This window comes from Adiantum capillus-veneris, chromosome 7, assembly GCF_014529385.1.
Source record: "Adiantum capillus-veneris isolate H3 chromosome 7, ASM1452938v2, whole genome shotgun sequence".
NCBI classification, from domain to species: Eukaryota; Viridiplantae; Streptophyta; class Polypodiopsida; order Polypodiales; family Pteridaceae; genus Adiantum; species Adiantum capillus-veneris.
In genome coordinates, this window is record NC_140937.1 from 160,379,135 (window position 1) to 160,392,407 (window position 13,273).

The 13,273-nt window shown below is 45.3% G+C and overlaps 1 protein-coding gene across 1 annotated transcript in view; it reads right to left on the reverse strand.

Moving 5' to 3' along the window:
• Positions 1-11,432, reverse strand: part of LOC147454937 (RNA pseudouridine synthase 2, chloroplastic-like) — a 211,898-nt gene extending 200,466 nt beyond the window's left edge. Inside the window, exon 1 of the mRNA XM_086517456.1 lies at positions 11,076-11,432. Coding sequence (XP_086373582.1) covers positions 11,076-11,366 — 291 coding nt within the window. The 5' untranslated portion in view covers positions 11,367-11,432. The remainder of the gene's footprint in view (positions 1-11,075) is intronic.
• Between the last annotated feature and the right edge of the window lie 1,841 nt (positions 11,433-13,273).

Consider the following 13,273-nt stretch of genomic DNA (forward strand, 5'->3'; position numbering starts at 1 on the left):
GAGCAAGGCTCAAGCAAGGGAGAATGGGCCTTGAGGCTTGATGAGTGTATGAAGAATGGGGGAGGAGGGGGGCATTGTATACTTTTTTCACTGCTGAAAATGGCCGTTGGCTGCCCAACAGTCATTTTTTTAAATTTCAAAAATTGCCGTTGGGGCCGTTCAGGCCCCTTCCAGCCCGTTCCGGTCCGTTCCGGTGGTCCCGTTCCGGTGACAGCTTTCAGCCGGAACGTCGTTCCGTTCCGACGCGTTCCAGAAACCTCCAGCCGGCCGGAACGCCGTTCCGGCGTTCCAAGGCCCTAAAATGCCGTTCCCTGGTAACTCTGACTCTAGCTTAATTCTCATTGGTCCACTTCAAGGGTCATCCAATAGAAATTGGGCACACTTTGTGGGCATCTGGCCTAGGGAGCTGACATGTGTCCCTCATTCCCTTTGTGTAAAGGGAGCGTGTGTGTGTGTGTGTGGCTTTCTCTCTCATCCCCTACCTTTAGGGCTCGCCCCCTCCCATGTAGGGATGTGCAAAGACTTTTAGGGCACACACAAAGCATCCAATTTTCCCTAGGGTTGACCTTTGGACACAACCTTTGAATTTTGGAACCTTAGCATTTTGGAAGTCTTAATGGGCTGAACCTTAGGGTCTTTTTAGCCCATTGTTGCACATGGCTCTTTTGCAGATGGCCCCCCCTTTGGATCCCTATTTTCCCTCCTTTGGATCCCTACTGTGGCCGGTCTGCTAGCTTAACCAATATTCTAGCTTTTTCTCCCCGGCCTTCCCCACATTAAATGATCAGTTTAATATGAGAAAATCATTTAGGAGAATTAGATATTGATTATTATGACACAAGCCTTTGCTGACTCTAGCGCCATACCTCGGGGGCTCCTCATGCCTACCCACCGATGCACCATGTACTACACCTCCACTATGATATTGGATGGAGCTAGCCTTCCATGCGTTCTCATGATTGTACATTACCTTGAGCATTTAGGACTGCATTTTCCGATAGTGATAGGGTGCCATCCTCCACCTCCCTTACCATGTGTTACTCCCCCACTCGCCAAAGCCACCCCAGCTTATAGTCTTGGTTATTGTTCTCTTTTTTGTCCTTTCATGGATACACAGAGGACACCCGATGTATATTTGATTTGTCTCAGCCTCTAGTAGACGTTAAACTCTCTCTCTCTCTCTCTCTCTCTCTCTCTCTCTCTCTCTCTCTCTCTCTCTCTCTCTCTCTCTCTCTCTCTCTCTCTCACACACACACACACACACACACACACACACACACACCAGCTATTCTTAAGTCAAGACTCACGTGAGGCACGGCGACTCTTTCATAAGCACCCCCCCCCCCCCCCCCTGCCATCACTTCTACAGAGGCCTGGGGCCAATATGCATCATCTCTGTACACAGTTCCTGAGCAGCCCCCCCTTCCTGACCCCCCCGATCCATGCCCACACACGTGCTTTTTTCACCGCTGAGATGGTGAGGAAGGCCATTGACAGGATGAGGACTGGGAGAGCATATGATCATGATAGCTTAGTGGCTGAGCATTTCACGCATGCCAGAGATTTACTAGCAGAGCTTCTAGCAGTTATGTTTAACTGTGCCATGTGTGAGGGCTTGCCTGATACTTGGAGCCTATCTACTATTGTACCTATCTTCAAGTCGGGAGACCCTATGGAGCCTGGGAATTATCGCACTATCATGATTGGACACACATTGGCACGGTTGTACGCATCTATTCTTGAGCAGCAGTTGAGTAGATGGGCGGAGAGGGAGGGGATACGCGCAGCCGGGCAGGCAAGTTTCAAGAGGGGTTTTTCTACTCTTGACCATATCTTGACACTCAGAGCTATCATTGAGGAGGGCAAATCGCATGGGAGACGGATCTATTGTAGCTTTGTGGATTTCCGCGAAGCATTTGACACAATACCCAGAGCTAGATTGATGCGCAGATTACAGCAGATGGGAGTACCCACAGAGCTCATTTGGGGGGTCATGGCATTATACAGGTCAGTAGTGGGGCATGTACGCACCCCAGAGGGTCTATCCACCATAGTAACAGGGAATGGCCATTTTCAGGTCCTCGTTCCCCGTTCCCATCCCAATTTCCCGTTCTGAATCCGCGTTTCGTGTTTCAAACGTGAGGATCCAAAACAGGGAATGGCATTTCATGCGTGTTGCCGTTCCCCGTTCCCCCTTCCGATTTCCCGTTCCGTGTAACTATGCTATCCACACCGGTTTACTCCACTATTGGAGTGAAGCGGGTCTGCCCCGCTCTCTCCTACTCTATTTGGTATGTATGTGGATGAGGTTTCTGACACATTGAGAGAGATGGTGATAGAGGTGCACAGCTGGCAGGGACATGGATTCCACTATTGTTATATGCTGATGATATTGTGTTGATCTCCGACTCTCCGAAGGGGATGCAACGTCACTTGGATGCTTTGCATAAGTTTGCCCAGGAAAGTGGTTTGTCCGTCAACCTTGGTAAAACCAAGGTCATGGTATTTAATACCACCCCACAGTGGATCAAGAGGTCAGCGCCCGCATTCACATACGGCCATGAGAAGGTGGAGTATACAGATGCTTACACTTACCTTGGAGTGGTTTTTAGTGGGCCAGCATTTTCATTGAGGAGGGCAGCAGAGACTAGATTGACCAGCCCATGCAGCATTGGGTAGATTGGAAAGGATGTGTTCACAGGTTCAATTTCAGGAGCCTCGGACGAAGCTCTGGCTATTTGACACTTTGGTGACCTCTGCATTGCTTTATGGAGCTAAGATTTGAGGACCTTCACTGGATCATCACGGGAGGACAGGCCGCAGTGATGGATGGGGGGACATGGAGAAGCCTCTGGTCTCTATGATCTCGCGGCTCATTAGAGCCAAGGCTTCAGTACCACGTGCTATTGTACGAGCAGAGCTAGCTGCCCCCCCACTAGTGGTTGAGGCGCTCACCAGATCTGTTTCCTTCATACACCGCATGTGGGAACTTCCCAGAGACAGATATGCACGCCGTGAGTCCTCTCGACAGTTAGCCATGCAAGGAGATACAGCATGCTGGTATGGGGAGATGACATCATGGTTTCAGGCGCATGGGTTCAGCATAGACAGATTGCCTCCCTTCCAGTACTCACTGGATGCGCCCTCTCTGACTCTTACACAGTCCGAGATCACCAGGCTTCTTCGCCAGGACTTGACTCAGCTAGACACCAAGAGGACATGGATACAGCCAGCACAGGAGCTGGGCACGAAGATGGCTTTCTACAGAGAGCATCTCCTCCAGCTTACGGAGGATGGTTTTGTGACGAGGCCCAGATACATGGACACCCACTTGTCTCATGGGATACGATGTGTTATTGGCCAGATACGCACATCTTCACACCAGCTGTGGATCGAGACTCGGAGAAACAGCGGAGTACTAGCAGAGGCCAGGACATGCCCCCTGTGTGACATCGAGCCTGAGACAGAGTTGCACTACACATGCCACTACCCCGTCTACTACGAGATACGAGGCTGCCTCCATTGCTTGTTCAGAGAGGGCTTTGGACCATTCTCTAGAGTCATGCGGTACGAGGATCAGAGATGCCTGGGTTTGTTTTTGCTCGAGCTGCGCAGACACAGAGAGAGCCTGATGAGAGGAGAGACTAGCCAATCTCAGAGACAGATCACAGACTTCTTTAGAGCTGCCACTAGACACGTGGAGGAGTTACTACCACAGCAGAGCTCGTCGCCTTACACCAGAGGCACACAGATGGACCGAGCGACTGAGCTGGGGAGATCCAGAGTCCAGACACCCACGACTACGGAGGACTACACAGCATTGATGGAGGCTGCATCAGAGGATTCGGATCACTTTGGCTCGACATGCGCGACGCCCGGTCAGACTACTTACCATGGAGGAGATTGATGAGATCCGCTAGCGACCGATGCTGGATCTCCTGTGATCTAGCTATCCCAGCTAGTTGTTTAGCTGCTTAGTTCACACCTAGCAATTTAGGATTCCATAGTATTTTATTTTGTCATTCTGTCATTTTGTCATCTTGTTACTCTTGTTACTCTGACTTTGTATCAGATCCACCACATTGTAACTTTTTGGTCTCATAGGTCACTTTGGCCTTTTGAAGACGTTAATATAACGTTTCATTTCATTTCTCTCTCTCAGCAAAGAAGTGGGAATGTCTCGATCATATCACATAAAATGTACAAAACATAGCCGCAGCCATAACACATCATGATACAATTCAAGTGAAAGAACCCCTATAGTGATATAACATGGAATAGGGGAAAAACTCCAACTAGTACAAAGTTGTAAATGAACAGATAAAGTGACCAAAGCCTGCAGAGAAACGGTAGGGGGAGATCTATAATGGTCTCCAAGACCTGTGCGCAAGGCATCCTCCTCCACACTCTCCAAGACACTCTCTATAACCATGTGTGCAAGTATCTGCAGCGTATTCTATCATCTCACAAAGAGATCATATCCAAGGTACTGAATATCCTCTCAAAATGCCTTAGACCATCTGTTGAGTCCATCTGCTCAAACTCACCTCATTTGCATCTCCGATCTTCCACTGTCGAGGCTTCCACATTGTCACCGACAGTGGATGTGGCCAATCTAGTCTGATGAGGAAAGTAAGAGGTAGATAACATGAGTCTGATGTTGGAAGCCATACTAATGTCCCCATGGCATCCTCTGTCAACTCTAAGAGCTCCTCACTATACTCCTCTAACATCCCAAGTGATTGGAAGAATTCCTCAAATGCAACCATGAGCTCTGTCACTACTGAAAATTCATTCCAGTAACTAGCTTCCCTGGCTTTTGGAGATAGAGTGGTCCTGAAAGTAGGAGTGTCTTTACCAATAAACATATGACCTCTTCTCTTTGTGACTTGAATAAGCAAAACATCCATCTCCAAAGGGCCGGGTCTAATCCTCTCCTCATGTCCTCCAAGATCCAATAAGCAAAAACTCAATGGGTAACCACGTAGAAGGGAGAGCTAAAGGTGGGGGAAGCAAGTCTGGCATGGCCTCCTCTCCTATCACACGGATCCCTGAAGAACCCCCAACCTCCAAATCTGTTGTCTCCTCAACAAGAGACTAGGCTTGGCTATCAGCAAACTGACTAAAATGAAGGAGAAAGACCTCCCTCCTGTGAAAATTGTCTCTCATTTGAAGGACTGTCCTACTTTGGCACTGATACAACAAGCACCTCTCTCCTTTTGTAGACCATGGTAGGATGCCTAGAACCACTGCTCTGACTATGGGCAACTCTCTGCCTATGCTGCTGTAATGGGAAGGCACCACGTCCCAATGGAAAAGAACAGATGGAACAAACTTTAAGCACTTCAAAACAATTGAACTAAAAGAGATGCACGGCACACGAGACACGGAATGGCGGGGTTCCACCCCAAGAGAGCACTAGCCCCAAATGATGACATTCCTTTCAGTATTTCTTTATATTGCTTCAGCACAATACAGCACTTGCGGCTCTGCTCTACGTATGTTCTCACAAGAATGCCAGAGAGAGAGAGCCCACCATTCATATTCAACGGCAAGCCTTCTAAAAGCAGTTTACACAAAAAGCATTGAACTCAAAAGCATCTAGTCCAAAAGCTGGCACTGAAAATCAGCCAATGTGAAATACAAAAATCCATACAGTTCTCCCACGTCAGCAACGTGAAAAGCGGCATCCGTATAGCCTACCGCGTCAGTGTACATCACGGAAATCCGTACTGCAAGCCACGTCAGCATGTCAACGTAAATCCATTTTGCCACGTCATCAATTTTTGACGCCAAAGTCTTGTGTGTGTGACATGTGTGTGTGTGTGTGCAGGTGTGCGTGCGCGCGCGCTTTACTTTAGGCCCCGTCAGATGGGGTGCCGTAAGTTGGAAAGACCTTTAATATTTAGCCCACTCGGCGAGGATCTGTAAGTTGGTGAGAACTTCATCTTCTTCTGCTTCTTCTAGGGTTTAGGCCCCTTGGCCGAGATCTGCAAGTTGGCTAGGGTTAGGCTCGGGGATCCCTAATCCGTCAAATCTTCAGTGGCTTGACACGTCAGCAGTTTATGACATCCCCTTCTTGGAAGAAGAGTAATCATCTGCGATTACATTATATCTGCAAAACAACTTGAGTTAGATCAAAAATATCCGAGGGTCATTCAGTTTTTCTCATTCCATATTGAAGCTCTTGAAATTCCAGCTAGCAAAATTAGCCATCACACCTAGACCATGTTGATCTTTAATGGATACCTAGATGCACTAAAATGACATACCCAGGCAATCTCACCAAATTAGGAATATTCATTGGTTGACACATCGCAATGCAACACAAATGCATACATATACACAACAAACAGCGCTGTTGAGCACTCCTCCCAAACAGATGGTCTTTAGGCATGAAGCTACTCAACGACTACCTCCTCACTGTTACAAGCTTAAACACTCCAAGCGAGATATCAATAGCAACGCGCGAACAAAAACTGCAAAATCATTGAACTTTACAAGAGAGTCGACACGGCACAGCCGAGTTCCGCGCCCAAATGCACTGGCCCCAAAGACTGGCGCCCCTTTCAATATTTCTTTATTATTACTCACAACAAAGTAAAAAGTTCTCTCAATAGCACTAAACTCCCAAAAAAGCTACCGCTAAAGCTGCCAACGCTTTTTTGCAGAAATCCGTACGGCCTACCACGTCATCAACGTAAAACACGGGCATCCGTACGGCTACCACATCATTAATGCAATTTACGAAAAACTTCTTTAGAGTTCAAGCTTTGGGTTTATAGGGTTTTAAGCCCCACGGCCGGTGCTCATAAGTCCCTTAAGTTGGTCGGTTCAGTCTCTCTTGTCCACTCGGCCATTTCGCTTCCAGTTGGGCATGCCAGGTCATCACTTTGTGACATTCCCCCCTCTTGAAAGAATTGTAATCACCCTCGATTACGCCTACAGCCAAAGGACGGAAACTTTCTTCAATAGACACTTACTCTATGTAACAATGCACCAGACTCCACCAATCCAACACTTCTACAAAGACACTGATCAATCACATTTCTGTCAAGGGTCTCAGATACAAATTGTGATCATTGTAACCATTTAGCAATCACATCCAGACCATGTTGATCTTTTCACGGCTTAATCTACTAAATCATATCATTTCATTTCACACTTCAACCAAGCAAGCCATGCCCATGACTATCCTCACAAGACACTACATCCACATAGCATGCAATTCACAAAATCACTTAGTTTACACTCAACACTGTGGTTTCTACCATTCAATCTAGCCATCTCATTCTGTCTAGAACTCTTGATGCACCTAGATCACTATGCAGTCATCTCATCCTTTCGGAACTCTTGATACACTCACAACAGTATCCAGTCATCTCATCCAGATAGATATCTTTATGCACTAGATTCTCATTCAATCCACATTCACTTAGGCATCACAGCTAGATCTCACTGATCTCTAACAGATGTCTATATGCACTAAGTTCAAATCACATTCATTCTTCATTCACTTAGCCATCACATCCACATCTTACTTATCTCTGACGGATGTCTAGATGCATTAAGTTCTAATCATTCATCAGACAAAATGTTGTAGACATTTCATGTTTCTTTACATGTCTCTAACAATACACATGAAAGAGTACATGTTTTCGGTTCAATCAAGAAAATTTCCGTTTCAATGCACATAGTTCATAAAGTCATTCCGCAAAATACTGTTAGCCCGTCTGCACCCTATAATCTCAAAGAGAAATTAGTGACTGTATTCAATCTAGGCAATCTCTGACAAAGGAATGGAGTGGCTCCCCTCTAGTGCAATCTGCACCGCACCAAATTCAACCTACTGATTCATCGGTAACTTTTGGCATAGACACTTCTAATAGCCCAAAAGCTTCAAGGTACAGCTCTCTCTGAAGAGAATTTGTGATGTTCTCCTCCTCCATCCACTTTGCATCGAGGGCCAAAAAGTACCCTTGACCAAATTATCAGGTGGAACTATTTGACCTTTCTAGTCTTTTCTTGTGCCCTTTGACTTGTTGGTAGCCTTGCTGGCCTCCCTGTCTTTGACACCTCAATCTGGATCGGTGGAATTCTATGATCTACCAGCTGATTCCCTCTCCTTTCTTTTCTTGTGCCCTAGGACCTGTGGGTAGCCTCGCTAGCCTCCCTTGTCCACTCGCAGGTCAGTCCAATCATCGGAACCCTGAGACGCGCTATCATCTGAGCTTCTTCAAAATCCTTTGATAAACTTGCTCCAGTTCCCTTAGTTCGTTGAAATCCTCGGATGTGCTACCATCTGATTCTCTTACTGCTTCGGAATCATGTGATGAGTTGTCATCCGGTTCCCCTAATTCATTCTCTTCACTAGAAGGCTCTTGCTGTTGCCGTGTTGAGGTGGATACTATCCTATCTGTAGGATAAGTCAATGAGCCAGCATGCATTCCAAATGCTTGCTTACCATGTCCCATAATTCTTTGAATAGAGTCAGACTTCTGTTCTAGACAATACTCTCGAATCTCTTTTAGCAAACCACAGCAAAACCGTTCAATCTGGTCCCTCAAAGGAATCTTCCGAAACGAAGACATTGGCAAATAAGTATCCCAAAACCTCTGACAGTAGTCATCCAATGGTCAAATGATGCCAAGCCATGATGACATCTCTTTCATATTCGTCCAATATCCAAGTTGATGTGAAAATTTTCTTGAATTGTACCCACGTCGCAGGTGCTTCTCTGCGTAACGACAGAGTTGACCACCATGTTTGTGCATTTCCTTTCAACTAAGATGCCGCCCTCCGCACCTTGTTCCGAGAACCAACCTCCAGAGAAGGCACCATCAAATTGTTGTATAAACTCAAGGCTCAATGGGTGTCCTAGTAGCCTGAAAACGTCTCAAACCTGACAGCCTGACCCCTTCCTTGAACTCCTTGGTCTTCATTCTCATCTGCTCACGGTCTGAAGAGGATGAGCTCTCCTGAACTGCAAGATGGCCTCCCATGCCTTCTAAACCTTTTCAAAAATCTGCTTTCCTTGCTTTCCCTACTTTTCTCCGCTTCTTCTGCTTTTTCTCATCCTCACTAGGACGACGAACTATCGGAACTCTCTGAAGATGAAGAAAAATCTGAGTCGTGCTCAAAACTAGTACACTTCTTGGATCTTCTTGCCAGCTTGAAAGTCGACTTCAGGCCCAAAAATCCCCAGATTTCCTCTTCTTCTGAGAGTGCTTCAAGCCTTTCATTATATAATTCATCTTCTTGTTAGGAGCTCTGTCCAACTCTATTTGCGAGTACAATTTCCACTTTTCTGCACTCCACTTATCTCTCAGCTTTCTTCCCAACCTGAGAGGAGAAAAAATGGCCTCACACCATCTCGAGGAATCTCATCCATCATGTAATTCTTTAGGTGTTTCACAAATTTCGGGTCTCTAGAGTACTTGATCAATCTTTTCACACACGTGTCAACATGCAGTCTACATTTGTACTCCGCTCTAGCAAACTTCCTCGTCGAAAAGTTACCCGATTGTGAATCTGAAAGTGACTACAACCGTTAGAGATCAATACGACCTGGACGTGATTGTGAAACAAGTTATAATGATCACGATTCATGTCTATGATCTTGACAGGATACTCATTTGAATGTGATTTGGGATTGTTCAGTGCCTTGTATCTTTGTGCTAGTGCATGGTTTGAGTGGTTAAATGCATGTATGCATAGAGCCAAAGTGGAGCTTGTTTATTGTTTGTTGTTTGTTTTATGCGTAATCGGGGCAATAACTCTACTTCTGAGGGATGGAGGGGGGGGTATGTCCCAAATGGTGACGTGGCATGGCCAAACTGAGCCTCAAGGGAATAGGAAGGAATTAATTGACATCGGCTGACCCCAAAAAAAAGGATCAAAAGCTAGGTGCGGGATCCCGTAAATCGAGCAGATTTCGCTACGAAAATCACATAATCCGTACAAATGATGGCATGGCACTTTTGGGAGACTGAGAGAAAGATGATGACTTAAGGGGGCTTTTGAGTACTGAATTTTAATAACAGAGAGCTTTTGAGTTGTAAAAAATGCTTTTGGGCCTCAATGCCTTTAAATATGAGCCTTGGGGGTTAATTCTGGTGGATCGGTGCATGGTTTACATCTGCAAAGTGACCGCCCACAACTGTACTCTGTGGATTATTTAATGCAAAAAGAAGTGCAAAGGGGTGCCAGACTTTGGGGCCAAAGCTTCTCGGAGTGGAACTCCGCTATTCCGTGCCGCTTGTCTACTGTGGGGTGTTCTCTCTTTCCAATTCGAGTGTTTGGTGATCGTTGCAATGATTTTACCGCCTTGCTAGTGGCTTGCTGGTTACATTCTCTTTACATTTGTTTCTAGTTCTTGACTATTTTGATGTTTTCTCTGTTTATTACCATTCACCACATGTGTTTCCATTACCACCAGTTACGTATATGTCTCCAAACTTGCAACTCTTACCTTTTCTCTTTAAGCGAATAGAACTACTTTAACTACTGCAGAAGGAGGCATTTATTCCGAGTCATATTAAGCTTTCTTTGGTAGAATTGATTCCCTTTGACATCTTCCTCTCATTTAACTTTAGTTGTTGCTGCTTATTCTTTCTGGTAATTTTGTTATCTTGAAAAATGGATTTTATTCAAGAAAGATATAGAGGTGCAAATTTATCCTACAAAGAGCAAGAGAAATAAGAAGACACCTAATTATGGGTTGAAATCAATTCTCTTAAAGGCGCTCCACTCCGTTATCAGAGTGGTATGGATCCTAATCAACCCTCTTAAGGGCCCTCCACTCCATTTTCAGAGTGGTATTTACTACTTTATTGCATAAATCAATAGTAAGTACAAGAGATCCTAACTTGTGCTTATGCCATTACGTCCCTTGGAGAATTTTTTACTAGGAAACGAGTCCCCAATATTTGGAATGTTTTGCTTAATTCGCTTATGCATTGCCCAAAAACATAAGCATCCACACAAGCAGTGTTTTTCCAGACAAACCCAAAGAAGCTAGACAGAAAAATGTGAGAGTGTACATGCTGCTAAGAACATGCAAAAGAATCATGAACCTTGTCTACTGGCTGACCATTCACAAATGCCAAGCCTGAACGGATGCTGCTTTGAACGCGAGCTCGACTGATGTGTGAGGGGAGCTGAGAGGCGAGCCAAAGATCAAGGCGCAATTTACCATCCTGTACAGTTCCGTCAAAGGTGATGCCATCCTCAGAGGATGGTGAGGAGGCTGTTGATAATGGTGTGGAGCAGCACGTCCTACATCCCCAAACGTGGAGCATATTCCGCTGCAAAGAAATGCCAGCGCGCGCTGAGGGAGCGAGTTGAGTCATTGTCAAACTTCTCATACATATGATGCGCAGCGAACTATCATCATGGTCCTAAAGCCTGCATATGAACGCTCTACCTTGCATGTAAAATGAAGGAAGAGAAAATTTAAATAAAATATCTACGTTCTGGCCTTGCATTAAACCACCCACCTCGTTAGCATATAGGCGCTTTTGAATTCTCACCCTCTCAATCGTCCTAGTAACAAGATAATCAACAAACGTGGAGGCATCATCATTAGCACCTTCATGTGCAAATCAAAGTTTTGAGAGTAACGAAATTAGAGAATTAGATAAAGCACTTCTGTAAGATTACTGTGTGAGCATAGCGAGTGAACTTAATTGATGGTAGCAACATAAACATGGTACTTAGTTAACTTGGTATGAACAATACTTTTGTAAGAGAGAGAGTTTAAAGAACATGACAATAGTTGAGGATCCGAATCATACGGAGCCGGTCCCCCCTACAATAGGCATTTGTATTATAGTTTCTCCCATCAAGAGAGACTTGGTACAATACAATCTTTGTGTTCCTTGTGACTTAAGTGATGCAATGAAGATGAAAAGCTGCATGCATCACAAGCATAACATAAACTTTGTAGAAAGCATTAACTATCCCAAGCCTCAGTCCCAAGGCCTCAAACACCTCGAATGTGAAGAGAGCTAGCAGGGAATGAGGGCAAGGAAGAAGAAGAAGAAACGTTCCATAGGAGAAAGAAATAGTTCCTCACTTATCATCACTCTTCTTGCTAGCATACGTAATAGCATAGTAATGAAGATGGACAAGATAGCAAACTTAAGCATTGAAGCATGGCTCTTGGTTGGATTTGCATTCCGTAGCCAAGAGTGTTGGTGTAGGCTCTCACTTCTCACAAGCTTGGAGAAGGAGGTGGAGTCCCTCTACTTTCACCAAGTGAGAATGAATCCACAAAATGAGTGTATGAGAGGTGTGTACCCCCCCAGCACACCCCTAGCTTGCTTGGGGCGAGTTCTACTTTTTGCTCATGCCTCAAGCTCATTGGAGTCCTCTCCCCCTAGCCAATCATATGCACCATGCATTTCAAGTACATGGGTAGTCTTTGGACAAGTGTCCTCCTTACCCCTTAGAGAGAGAGAGAGAGAGAGAGCTTGAAAATATCTAGATATTTGTTGAATGGAACTAGAAGCTCATTGGACCCCTCTTTAGCCCAGCCAGTAGCATTCAAGCACACCATGTGGCTGAGCATAGGGAGAGTCTGACATGTGTCCCATGTGCCCCTTGAGAAAAGGGTGCCCTTTGGGTGAGTGGGAGGTTAAGTCAAAGATTTTCGTAAATGGAGCTTTCCCCCTCCTTTGTAGGGTTTCTTTTTTACTCAAGCACCTTACCCCCCATGCATAGGAAGCTTCTCAAGCACCTTCCCCATCAAGCATGACAAGCACCTCAAGCACCTTAGTCATCAAGCACGACAAGGACCTCAAACACCTTAGTCATCAAGCACGACAAGTACTTCAAGAACCTTAGTCATCAAGCATGACAAGCAACTCAAGCTTAGGTCGAGTTCCCACCTCAAGCTCAGCCCTAGCTTGCCTAAGGTCAAAGAACTTTTAGCACTAACTATTGGAGGTCTTTAATGAAGCTAACCCTAAGGTCTTTTAAGCTCCATTAGATGCACATTGCTCTTTGATAGACTACCTCCTTTTGGACCCGTATTGAGATGTAACCATCACTTCTCTTGGTCCTTTGTTGAGATAAGTCTAGAAGCACCTATTGCACATTGCTCTTTGATAGACCGTCTTTTTTTGAACCCCTATTGAGATGCAACCATCTCTCCTTTTGGTCCCCGATTGAGATAGGTTTAGAAGCACATGTCTCTATTCTAACTCTTGTTCTCGTTTATTCTCCCACATTAAATGATCACTTTAATATGAGAAAATCATTTGGGTTAGCT